This window comes from Myotis daubentonii, chromosome 4 (genome assembly GCF_963259705.1).
Source record: "Myotis daubentonii chromosome 4, mMyoDau2.1, whole genome shotgun sequence".
Lineage (NCBI taxonomy): Eukaryota > Metazoa > Chordata > Mammalia > Chiroptera > Vespertilionidae > Myotis > Myotis daubentonii.
In genome coordinates, this window is record NC_081843.1 from 97289432 (window position 1) to 97302892 (window position 13461).

Sequence of the window (13461 nt, forward strand, 5' to 3'; positions counted from 1 at the left end):
AGGGTGGTTCTTTGGCTAAATTACCATATTCCATGATCTGACCTTTGGTGTTGAATAATTAAAATCTCACTTATGATAATCCTGCAACTGATTCACACTGAACCAACGAACTAGAATTCTCATTAGGTATGAGTTTGTCAAATTACAAATTACTGATACTGCACCAGATACTCCAAGTCTCAGATGCGTGTCTGTGTGTCTGTGTGTCTGTGTGTGTGTATGTATACACACACATCTACATCAGAAGGTTGATCAGAGTCATAAAATTGGATTTTAAGTATGAAATTAAAACAAAAAGTAGTAGATTAAATCACATGTTCAAGGCCATCAACCTGAGATGACATGATGCATGCTTTGCCCACTGGGACCAGAATGTGGTATTCTAAATCTAAGGTCTTTCCTTGGATTCAGATGAAGTCAAGGAGCATGATCGCTAAGCCAGCACAAGGCTCTCACCTTCTCACACAAAGTTCCTGAAATTTATTCTGAGGCAAAGCCATTGGATATATTAATAACCGAATGCCTCAAAACCATTCTGAGATGCTTATTTATGAAGTGAATTAATCAATTTCATAGTTGGGCTCTCAGAAGTAATTTTTAATCTCCGAATTCTTAAAGGCATTTTAATGAAGTATCAGAATTTTAACTACAATAAAACCCAATGGGTACAATTTAGGGAAAATCTTTGAAACTGGATGAAAACTGCTTTCTTCTTAAAAAACCCTGAAAAAAAATGTACTTTTACCCATTGAGGGACAGCAAACATAACAACAGAAACAAATGTGCATCCTTTCATCTCTCTCATCATTTTATTTATTTATGAAGTAAAACTCATTCTCACAAAATAACTATGCTGAAATTTTGCTAATGTCAGGGTTTTTAAATACTCACAGATTTTGTTCCAGTAAGCATTTTCATACTTTGGTTCAAAAGCACTTATTTCATCTAATTTAAAATGCAAGTAAGTACATTTTAATTTTATTTTGCCTACTGGTGAGTACAATGCTATTAAGCTTTTGAGTTATGCAGATATTGATTTGGAGTGAGCCCATACGCTATCAATGTTTACATATGTGTACATTAAAATTATTTGTAAATAATTGATTTACTGATAGGAATCCTCAATGTGTCAATTCTGTCTATTTGCTTGCCTCATTAAATAAACTTTTTAGCCTGGAATGTAAAATTCCCTTTGAAACTGACGACTGACTTCAAGTTTCATCTCCACTTTGTTTCAGATCATTCAGTTAGTCAGCGCTGCTGACCGAGATCTTTCCCCTGCGGGGCAGCACTTCTCCTTTAGAGTATCACCTGAAGCTGCCATCAAACCAAATTTTACAGTCCGTGACTTCAGAAGTAAGTACCACATAAAAATTTACCTGTTACTGTGGAACTTTGTAAAAGGACACAAGGAAGAACATCAATACTTTTCCTACAAGCACTTCAATTCATAAAATATGGAAATCCATATATGAGAAATACAAAATTCCAGGTGGCAGTGCATGAAATATTTAGAATGCTATTGTCTTGGACTATTCCAAGTAAATATTGCTATTATTGATTTTATGAAAAATAAAATATTTTTTGTAATTAAAATGGTGATTATTGTAATTCATGGTGGTATTTTAAAGTTTTTATGAATCTTAATGGTATTAACACACTTTATTTTCCTAGATGTTACTCTAGCATTCAAATTTTAAAGTTTATATATAGACATAATTTGTTGGGGGAAAATCAAGTGTTAATCTGAAATAGCAATTTGATATTTGTTGTGTTTTTAAATAATAGGTGTAAGGTAAGATTTTTTTTGCAGATTCATACTTGTAATAATTTGTCCTGCTATCATGTGAGAAAATATTCACAGAAGCATTTTTTCTCTATTAGATTTTGATGTCATAATAAATAGGTAAATACATATATTTCTTTTTTTGTACACCATATTATACTCTTTCTAAATAGCAAATGTAATTCTTTTACCAGAGAAGAATAATGTTTCTTTTCCCCCTAAGGATTACTTTTATTAATTTAATTTTTGGGATCTTTCATGACAAAAGAATTAAAATATGATGTATTTCATTAATTTAGAAAGAGCTTCTTACTGTTTAGCAGAAATCCACTTTGAGGTGAAGCTCATAGTAACCATCTTTTCATAAATGTCATGTTTTGTAGACAACACAGCTGGAATTGAAGCCAGAAGAAATGGATACAGCCGGAGGCAACAAGAGCTGTATTTCCTCCCTGTTGTGATAGAAGACAGCAGCTATCCTGTCCAGAGCAGCACTAGCACAATGACTATTCGAGTTTGTAGATGTGACTCTGATGGTACCATCCTGTCTTGTAATGTGGAAGCAATTTTTCTACCTGTAGGACTTAGCACTGGGGCTTTGATTGCAATCCTGCTGTGCATTGTTATACTCTTAGGTGGGTTTCAATATTAACCATTTCTCTTTTTTCCCTCCTCCCCCTCCCCCTCTCCCTCCCCCTTCCGCTCATCCCCTCCTCCTCTTTTCTCCCCCTCCTCCTCCTCCCCCTCCTCCTCCTTCTCCTCCTCCTCCTCCTCCTCCTCCTCCTCCTCCTCCTCCTCCTCCTCCTCCTCCTCCTCCTCCTTCTTCTTCTTCTTCTTCTTCTTCTTCTTCTTCTTCTTCTTCTTCTTCTTCTTCTTCTTCTTCTCGCTTGCTCTCCCTCCACCTCTCTCTCTCCTGCATGTCCTCAAATTACAATGTAAATCAACGTTTCTTCACTGAGATGCTATATTGGGTTAGAAGGAAGATTACCTACTTATATTGAATTATATGTTTATGAAAGTTAATTTTCTATTTTGGATGTATAGCATCAGGCATAAATAAATAACATAATCAAAAATACAAAAGTTTGTTCAAGCCTTAGAGGATTTCCAAACAATAACAGTTTGTGGAACTTGCCGCAATGAAATTTTCTGTAACAAATATCCTATTTACTGTACTGGCTTCTCCACTTATTTTACATCCTAGTGATTATTACTCCCTAAGATACTGTATAGCCATTAAAAATACACCAGATGAATAATAGTTCTCAAACACTAGTTTAATAAATACTAGTAAAGAAATGAGGAAGGGGAAGAAAGAAATAGAGATAAACTAAGGGAACCTCTAATTTATTTTTTTCTGTTCAAACAGCCAGCCAGAAATGATTTTTATTCCACTTTTCTCACATCTTTTCACATTAAAATTCTACCCATTTCCACTGGAACAGAAGTGACCACACTGAAATATCTAGCAGTACGCCAAATGAAAGGATCAAAGTGAATGTATTCTGTAACATCTCTGGGAGAATAAACACAAACCTAGTTAGGGATTTCCCTCTTTCATCAACTCTTCAGCTGACTCCCTTTCCAGAATTAATTTATTGCCAGGGAATAAGAAAACTGAAGAGAGATTTTCTGGGGTTATTTTAGTCATTATTTTAAATTCAAATTGCAACAGATACACAGTGGACACTGTGGAATCAGTTTTTATATGGATGTTTATTATTTAACCACACAAAATCCAGACAAATGTAGACACCACCCTTTATTCCTAGGATTGAAAACAAAATAAAATACACACTGGGAGGTAAAGGATGGAGTAAGGCATTACACAATAGTTTGTGAAGAGCAGTTTCTGGGTCATAATCTCACTTGGCTTGGAGGGCAAAGTTCTAGTCCAATTGACATGATGTAAATATTAATTCCACACAAGTACCCTGGTGTGTAGAACAAAGTACTTTCATATCATTATAATTTATGTTAAATTATGTCTGGCATCTGTTTGTGCTGATGACAGAAACCTTAAAAGAGAAGATTCAAAATAATGTTCTCACATCTGAAATAGAACATGATCAATTAGGTGTTTAACTTCAAATCAACCAGTCCTCTCTCACTCTCTTTTTTTCTCTAAAAGCTCTTTGAATCATAGAGTTTTGCATATCAAACTAGCATGACGTGACATCTTCTGGAGGCTTGCCTTGGGCCACGGCTGCTGTTACAGTGTAGCCGTTATTCTTGCTCAGGGCAACCTTATGCATTGCCGTCCATCACTTATTCATCCAAACACTGAGTGTCCCCAGTGCGCCTGCACTGGTCTAGATTTGTTACTTTGCTAGTAGACAGCAGTATATGTTGGCACTCTTAGTCTTGCCATGGTCTCTGCTTAAAAGTCCATTGTTTGACCTTCTTAACTAATGTCAGGCTTCTTGACATCTTCCAGCTTATTCTTAACCATTTTCATATCCTTCCTGGGTAAGGGGAAGCATAAGAATCTTGTGGTGCGTGGATACCTTTTAGGCGGCCTTCAGGCACATCTGTCTAGTCTCCCTCTCAATCGTGGCCATGCTAAAGCTATTTTATATGCCAGGCTTCTCTGTGAGGTTTCAGCCTCTCATGTACTCCCCAGGTAAACAATAAAGACTCCCTTTAGTTCTGAAAGTTGCCTAAACTCTGGGAGGAGCCTATTCTGCAGGAGCTCTACCTATCTCTCCTCCCTCTTTTCAATTCATCAAACTCTAATTTTGGAGGAAGAGGGAATAAATGGGCTTTCATCATCCTATGACAAGAATCTTCCAGGATTTTCTGTGGTAAATCAAACACATTTTGTCTTTCAACTATTACCATCACTATGGAGAAGAGGGGATATGTGACAAGTGAAGTTGAGTGCTGACTTCATGGTTTGAGTCTGTGCCTGTTTACCCATAGAAGAGAGACATGATTTAATGATGGCGATGAGTCAACATAGAAAGAAAGAGGTATTCAATAATGAGAGTATATTAGTTAACTACTTCAAAGTATGATCATGATTCATGAAGGTAATATGGATGCCAGGCATTTGGCTTGGAAAACGTCTCGATATAGTAGGACACAGAATTTAAATAATTAGAGCTCTTAGATAAATAGCTTATAAAACTAAGGCCTTTACATTGTATATTCTTCTCTTTATCTCTTATTTATTGCTTTTAAAAATGATTATCACAGAAAGATTTGTGTTTATTTCATTAAAAAAATGTTAACATAATTGGGAAATCTAGGTATGAATAATACCTAATTATTGTTGATGGACTATAATATTCACATTTCATAATACCAACGCTATACAGCTCTCTGTATATTTACAAAAACAATGCTTTTATTTTTTAAATATATATTTTATTGAGTTCAGAGAGGATCAATGATGAAAGAGAATAATCAATAGGCTGCTTCCTGCACGCCCCACACTGGGGATAGAGCCTGCAACTGGGGCATGTGCCCTGACAAGCAATTGAAAAATGATCTCCTGGTTCATAGGTCGGTCAATGCTCAACTACTGAGCTACTCTGGCTGGGCAATAATATTCTTCTTTTTGTATCTTTGTAAAACACTTTTTACAAGACAATAAAATATTTAAATATAATGCATGTTATATTTGCTATAACAAGGCTATACTTGTTTGAGTCTGTGAATAATGTGGCTATGATTTCTTACTAGTTATAGTTTTAAAATTAAACTGAGTTTAGACAATGAAAAAACATAAGCATAGACATGATTCTTCTTGATTTCAGTGACAGTATGTTATTAAATAAAATCAGTCAGCCCTGATCAATTTCATTTTTATGAGGCGATCAACTGACAAATTCTCAACTTTCCACGTTTTGTCTTCTAGTCATAGTGGTCCTGTATGTTGCTCTGCGAAGGCAGAAGAAGAAAGACACCCTGATGACCTCTAAAGAAGACATCAGAGACAACGTTATCCATTATGACGATGAAGGAGGCGGGGAGGAGGACACCCAGGCTTTTGACATTGGTGCTCTGAGAAACCCAAAAGTGATTGAAGATAACAAAATCCGCAGGGACATAAAGCCAGACTCCCTCTGTTTACCTCGGCAGAGAGCCGCAGTGGAAGATAACACAGACATAAGGGATTTCATTCATCAAAGGCTGCAGGAAAATGATGTGGACCCAACCGCCCCACCATATGATTCGTTGGCAACATATGCCTACGAGGGAAACGGATCTGTCGCAGACTCCCTCAGCTCCATAGACTCTCTCACCTCGGAAGCTGACCAGGACTATGACTATCTGACAGACTGGGGCCCCCGCTTTAAAGTCTTGGCAGACATGTTTGGCGAAGAAGAGAGTTATAATCCTGATAAAGTCACTTAGGGGAGAAGCAAAGACTATATCAACAGGAGAAATTTAAGAAGAAAAAAAAAGAAAGAAATCACACACACACACACACACACACACGCACACACACACACATACTCACATACACACACATACACATACACACACATACATACACACACACACACACACACACACACACACACACACACACACCCCACAGCTTTATAGGACAAGATGTCTTTGAGTATCTGGTTTCTAGCAAGTTGCTATATTTATCATATTGTCAGTTTTGGTTTATTCTGCCAACACCAGATAAATCCTATTATATGTACTTGCTTGGTTTGGTTTTGTTGTTTTGGAAACACACTGAGACAAGCTCAGGCCTATTAAACACAATTTACTGACATGACAACCTAGAATGAAGATAGCTAGGTGGCATCATGGTGGAAGAGTGTTAGATTTTTCTTAATTCCACTAAAGTGCCTATTGAAACTCTTATCATTTAAAGTGGTGTACAGTACACTCCGCTGTGATGACATTGCAGGACTCAGAGACCCAGAGGACAGAAAACAAAGACAGCGTCTTCATATGCCAGGGAGCAATAGCAACATGCTGACTTCTAATTCCTTTTGAGAAAACAAAACAAAACATACTTTCCGAACTCCATCTTCTTAGAATTCAAAAATTTTTAAAACTGTATGCTGAAACACGTTTGTTTTCCCCACCCTTTCAGAAAATTGAAATATATGTGATATTAAATTCAATATGTAAGTTCTGAATTTTAAAAGCAATGTTTGATCTTACCATTACTTCATATTAAGCTATTCATTAAAATGTTACTTTTTATCAAAACAATAAACTTTTAAGAAATGAAATTTTTAAAAATCCCTCTTTATAAAGAGAGGCCTCAGGGCTAAAACTCCACATTAAAATAAACATTGGTTTTGTTTTAATACTGTGCTGGTGGTGTGTGGAAGGTTGGTTTTAACAAGTGACCATTGAAGTCTTCATTCATAGATAAAACTCTAAGTTGTGTTTTTATGAAAAAAGATTTTTTTTTGGGGGGGGGAAGCACCATTAATTTAAACATGAAAAATAAATTAATTATATAGCTTCTCAGAATTTCTTATAAGCTAGTGATTATGTGGTGACTAAATAAAATAAAATACATATCAAATAATACAGGATGGAATTATAGCATTCCTAAAAAGTATTTATTATACAACACTAAACAAAAAATATCAGGGACTTCAGAAAACTCAAACCAATAACTAACTAAAATAAACACAAGCGAAAAGCTGGACAGTTTATTTACTTATTTTATTAACATGGATTTCAACTTTGTGAATATGTTGTTATATTGAGGCTCCGAATTGCTTCGTTACACTATGATCTGCAATAATTTCAATATAAATTATCCCTACAACTATTTTGTAAAGAACTTTTACAGTTTAATTTGATACAGATTTCTAAGAAATATTAAATTTTAAAGCATTCCGACAAACTATACGCATACACTATTTTCAAATGATCTATGTGCACTAGCTAAAAATGTACTTAACAAACCAGATAACTATCAAGTAAGAGTATTTTTTCTTAATATTTAAAGTATACCAGTGACTACAGAAGTATTGAAACTATATATAGGAAAAAATGTTTATAGATTCATCCTGATCTATCCAGCATATCTAGCTATATTTATAAAATATTTATGAATATATTTATATTTGTAAGGTTGTGAAAATAAAAATTCACACACGGGGAAAACAAATAGAAAAGTAGATAATCTAGGCAGCTTATATTCAGTCCTATTCTTTACTAAGTGCTTACTTCAAAATATATAACTAATAATTATGCCGTGGCAATTTGGCCATTTGAATCTGCATTTCCCATCCCTTTCTCTCTTTTTTGGTGCCTAATACTTGCCTTCTTGTCTCTATTAGGAATAATTGTTGACCTCATTTTCATCCCCTCACCACCTCATTACCTTTGTCTCACCCCTGGGAACTGCATTAGAATACTTATGTAGCCCAATAATTTGCCGTATAATATGGTTTGGAAAATATTTATTTTTAAAAAGCTGGTGATATGATAACTATTCTAGAGAAAAAATGAAGACAACTTCGGGATTTCTCCTTGTAACATGATTTGATGCATATGCCTTTCCAGGGGGTTGAACTGCAAGATCACTAGGGCTGACAAACTAGTTCTTACCAGGGACTACTGCATTTTGCATCTTGTGAGAGAATCTAACTGCTGCTGCACACCGGGATACAGCAGAAAAATGCTGGCATGGAGAAAACTTGTGAGGAGCAGGTCATGGTAAGCCACAGGAATGAGATACTAAGCAAACCCATAAAATTGGTGGGTCTTTTCTCCAAACTAACAAGCTTTCTTAGGTACCCCCATCTTTTATTTTTGCTGCACCGCTGCATTATTTTGCGAGGGCTGCCATAACAAAGTACCACAGACTGGGTGGCTTAAACAACACAACTTTATTTCTCCGAGTTCTGGAGGGAAGAAGTCCAAGATGAAGGAGTTGAAAGAGTTGGTCTCTTCTACGGCTGCTCTCTTTGGCTTGCACAGGGCCGTCTTCCCTCTGCTTCATGGCATTCCTCTTCTTTTAGTAGCACCAGTCATACTGAGCCTCTTCACCGAACCTCTTTTTGCTTCAATTATGAGGTACTTGTGGTTTGGACTTCAAAATATGAATTTGAGGGCTAGCCAATTCAGCCCCTATCAAGCACACAGATTTTAACAGAATTTTGAAAATTATTTGATCTGCAACAAGCAACCAAACAAATGAACATGAGGAAAATAAAATCTTGAATAGGAATAATTTCAGCTCCAAGGGGAAACCATAAGAGTGATTTGTTGAAAAGAGGTCTTTGGTGTTTATCAATTGAAAGTATGAGATTTTTTTACACTACAAAAGCACTAAAATTAACATTTCAACACGTAATCTTTTGGAATCCTTATTTATAATAACATACCCACTGGTCTTCATTAAGCAATATAAAAATGTTTAGAACTTACATGGGAAATTTTGGTCATTAACGATGGTTATGCTATAGTTTCATAATTACATTGAATGTTTACTTGCACAGAAATATATACTTATATATTTAACACATGTATGTCACTGACATATTTATAAAATGCAACCTTTAATTCTTCTCAAAGAAGTATTCCATCAACACATAAGAGTGAAACAATGATACACTTGAAATAATATAAAATTGCTTTTGTACCAAATTCTATCCCTAACTGGAAATGTCATATGGAGCAACAATTTAGCCTCCCTCTCTTCTAATCTCTTGGTAAAATTAACTTGTTGCTCTTGGTATTAACTAAGTTTCTTCTAATACTTCTTGACTCTTAAGTTGCATTAGAATCACATGAATTTTATTAAACCATGTACATATTGATTACATAAAACTGATAATCATAGAGATCTTAACACATAATATGAATATCAAAATATTTGTATTATGGATTTGGTTGATTATACATTAACACTCACCACACATCGCATCAAGAGAACCATGTAACTATTTTTTAAGTAATAACTGTCAAAATACTTCAACAAGATTGATTCATAGAGATGTACATAGGAAGAGTGAGAAAATTCAGTATTTTCCATTTATTTAGTCAATCATTTATTTGAATATGGACTCAGATATGTATTGTATACTTTTTTCATAATCCAATACTACTTCATTTATAAAGCTATTTTATTTGGTAAGTGTGCCTTATACAGATTCCCATTACTGCTTAATTTTGTTTTCAGTTTATTTGCTTATATGTCTTGAGCACTTTCTCACTATCTGCTACTACAAGTTCTAGAATCAACTTGTATATTTCCTGCCCTACTTGTAGAATCAGCCATTCCTCATAAGATCTTTGCATCTTTTTATTGAAAAATTGTATTACCGACAAAGGTCTAGATGTTAATTGTCCTCCTTGCTACTGAGGTATTTGTGATGCTAGGTCCTTTCAGATAACAGAGCAAGAAAATACGCTGTACACCAACCTCTATACAAACACACTTCTATATGTAACCATCTGTAACTTTATTAAACAAAAATTTGTTCATGCTAACGTCTCCAATTCTAATACATTACCCCCTGGATCACACTACATCATTAGGTATAGCCTTCTCTCTCCCACTTACGTGTAAAATCTTACTCCAAAACTAAGAAACCTGCTCCCCAATATCTGCTTTTCATTCACTTAATTGTTTGATTTCAGCATACATAAATACAGTATGTCAGAATTAGGAACTCATACCCTCATGCAAAACAGCTTGATCAGAGTTGTTTTCCTTTGGTCTTATTGACTCTACTCCTTTCCAAAGTCACTTAGGTCACAACCTTTCCACTCTACTAGCTTCAGTGAGCTGGTTTCATCCTGTTGCTGAACAGATTATATTGCCACATTCTGCATTCAACCATTCAATCCTCTAGCCTCTAAAACTATATGTTTTTAATTTGCATACATTAAGGTTTACTTTTCATGCTGTAAAGTTCTATAGATTTTGACAAGCACCTAGTGTTGTGCATCCACCATCACAGTCCCATCTATAATTGTTTTACTGCTTTAAAAAATATCGCCTGTGCTCAAAGGCTCCCTCCCCGACTCCTGCCAGCCACTGGGATGTGTAGTGTCTTTATAGTTTTACCTTTTCCAGACTATCATACAAATGGAATCAGACAGTGTGCAGCCTTTTCATGCAGACTCTTTTACTTATTAATATAAATTAAAGACATTCATGTTTTTGTGTGTATCAGTAATAATAGTTCATTTCTAGTTTTAATTATTTATAGCTCATTGTCTTTTATCACTGAATATCATTCCATTTTATGGAGGCAAATTCATTTGGAGCTAATTTTTATGAAAGTTATATTGTGTGTGTTAAGCACTTTTTTTTGCTGATGAACATTCAATTGTTCCAGCACACTTTGTTGAAAAGACAATCTCCATTCTCGACTGAATTGCTTTGACCTTTTATATTTGTGTGGATTTATTTCTGGACTCTCTATTCAGTTCCATGTTTCCCTGTGTCTATTCTTTTGCAAAATCATGCTGTCTTGATTACTGTTGCTTTATGAAAGTCTTGAGATCTTGAGTGTGAGTACTCCAACTTTGTTCTTCAGTATTGGTTTGGTTATTTCAGAATTTTTGCTTTTCCTTATGAACTTTAGAGCCAATTCATTTATAACTATCAGGTAACTTGCTGGGATTTTGATAGGAATTGCATAGAATCTATAGATCAAATTGAAAGAACTAACATATTAACAATAATTTGTCTTCAAATCTATAACACACACTATCTCTCCTATGATTTAGATGTTCTTTGAATTCTACCATAATTTCTGCAATTTTCTGCATATAGAACTTATATATAATTTAGTAGATTTATCACTAATTAACTTTTTGGTGAGTATTATAAATGTTATACTAAAATTTTCATTGTTAGTGCTGATAATAGGGAATCAATTGCCTTTTGTTTAAGTTGTACTTGTATGCTGTGTTCTTGCTATATTTTGTTATTATTTCAGATTTTTAGTAGATGATATGACCTTATACATTCATATCGTGTTCAAATACAAATGTTTTATTTATTTATTTCTATTTAATATATTCTTTTTATTTCTTTTCCTTCTCTTTTTGTTCTATGTAAAAATGTGCTTATTGTACTACAATGTTCACTAGCAATAGTGATAGCAGACCTCCTTGCCATGCCCAAACTTCAGGGTGATAGTCATTTTTTTTTCTTTTTAGATTCTTTTATTCAAGTTGGGAACATATATTTTTATTTCTAATTTACTGAGCTTTTTAAAATTATGAATGGCTGTTAGATTTTTTGTTAAATGGGTTTTTATGTTAAACTAGGGGCCCGGTGCACGAAATTCGTGCACTGGGTGTGTGTGTGGGGGGGGGGGAGTGTCCCTCAGCCCAGCCTGCCCCCTCTCACATACTGGGAGCCCTCAGGCGTTGACCCCCATCACCCTCCAATCGCAGGATTGGCCCCTTGCCCAGGCCTGACGCCTCTGACAGAGGTATCAGGCCTGGGCAGGGGACCCTCATTTCCCCCCATCACTGGTTCTGCCCCCAGCCCAGGCCTGAAGCCTCTGGCCAAGGCATCAGGCCTGAGCAGGGGACCCCCAGACCCTTCCGATTGCTGGCTCTGCCCCTTGCCCAGGCCTGATGCCTCAGCCAGAGGCGTAGACCCCCATCACCCTCCGATCACCTGATCGGCCCCTTGCCCAGGCCTGACACCTCCGCCAGAGGTGTCAGGCTTGGACAGGGGACTCCCATCTCCCCCTGATCACTGGCTCTGGCCCCCGCATCATGCCTGGGCAGGGGACCCCCATCTCCCTCTGATTGCTTGCTCCACCCCCCGCCTAAGCCTGACGCCTCTGACCCAGGCTTCAGGCCTGGGCAAGGGGACCATCATATCCCCCCAATCCCCAGCTCCGCCCCCCACCCAGGCCTGATGCCTCGGCCAGAGGAGTTGACCCTCATCACCCTCCGATCACCAATCACCGGATCGGCCCCTTGACCAGGCCTGAGGCCTCCGGCAGAGGTGTCAGGCCTGGGCAGGGCACCCCCAGCTCCCCGTGGTTGCAGGCTCCGCCCCTGCCCAGGCCTAACACCTCTGGCTGAGGCGTCTGGCTCGGGCAGCGGGGACCTGCAGCTGCAGCAGCCCTGCGATCGTGGGCTTCACTTTAGGCCCAGGCAAGGGACCCCTAGCTCCCGGGACTGCCAGCTTCGACCGTGTCCAGCTCCCATCACTGGCTCCACCCCTACTTCCTGCTATCACTGGCCAGGGCGGCAAAGGCACCTGATTCTCCGATCATGGCTGGGGGGCAGGGCAAAGGCGGCCCCAGGGCCGCCTTTGCCCTGCCCCCCAGCTCTTAGCTCCCCCCTGGGTTTCTGATCACTGTCAGTGGCAGGGGGCTTCTTCCTGCTTTCCCTTTCGCCTCCCTGCATTGTGCCTACATATGCAAATTAACCGCCATCTTGTTGGCAGTTAACTGCCAATCTTAGTTGGCAGTTAACTGCCAATCATAGTTGGCAGTTAATTTGCATATAGCCCTGATTAGCCAATGAAAAGGGTATCATCGTACGCCAATTACCATTTTTCTCTTTTATTAGTGTTGATACCTTGATGAAATTATTTTTAAGTTGTTAGCTTATAGTTATAGATTAAGTTAATTATGAATTTAAATAATTTAATAGGTACAGGGAAATTTAGGTTACTTATTTCTCTTGTATGAGTTTTGCAAGTTTGTTTTCTCAAAGAATTGACTCATTACATCTAAGTAGTAACATTTGTGAGC

At 37.1% G+C, this 13461-nt stretch overlaps 1 protein-coding gene across 1 annotated transcript in view; it reads left to right on the plus strand.

Moving 5' to 3' along the window:
* Positions 1-6217, plus strand: part of CDH12 (cadherin 12) — a 178221-nt gene extending 172004 nt beyond the window's left edge. The window contains exons 9-11 of the mRNA XM_059691876.1: positions 1239-1356; positions 2170-2421; positions 5649-6217. Coding sequence (XP_059547859.1) covers positions 1239-1356; positions 2170-2421; positions 5649-6148 — 870 coding nt within the window. The 3' untranslated portion in view covers positions 6149-6217. The remainder of the gene's footprint in view (positions 1-1238; positions 1357-2169; positions 2422-5648) is intronic.
* Positions 6218-13461: the final 7244 nt, after the last annotated feature.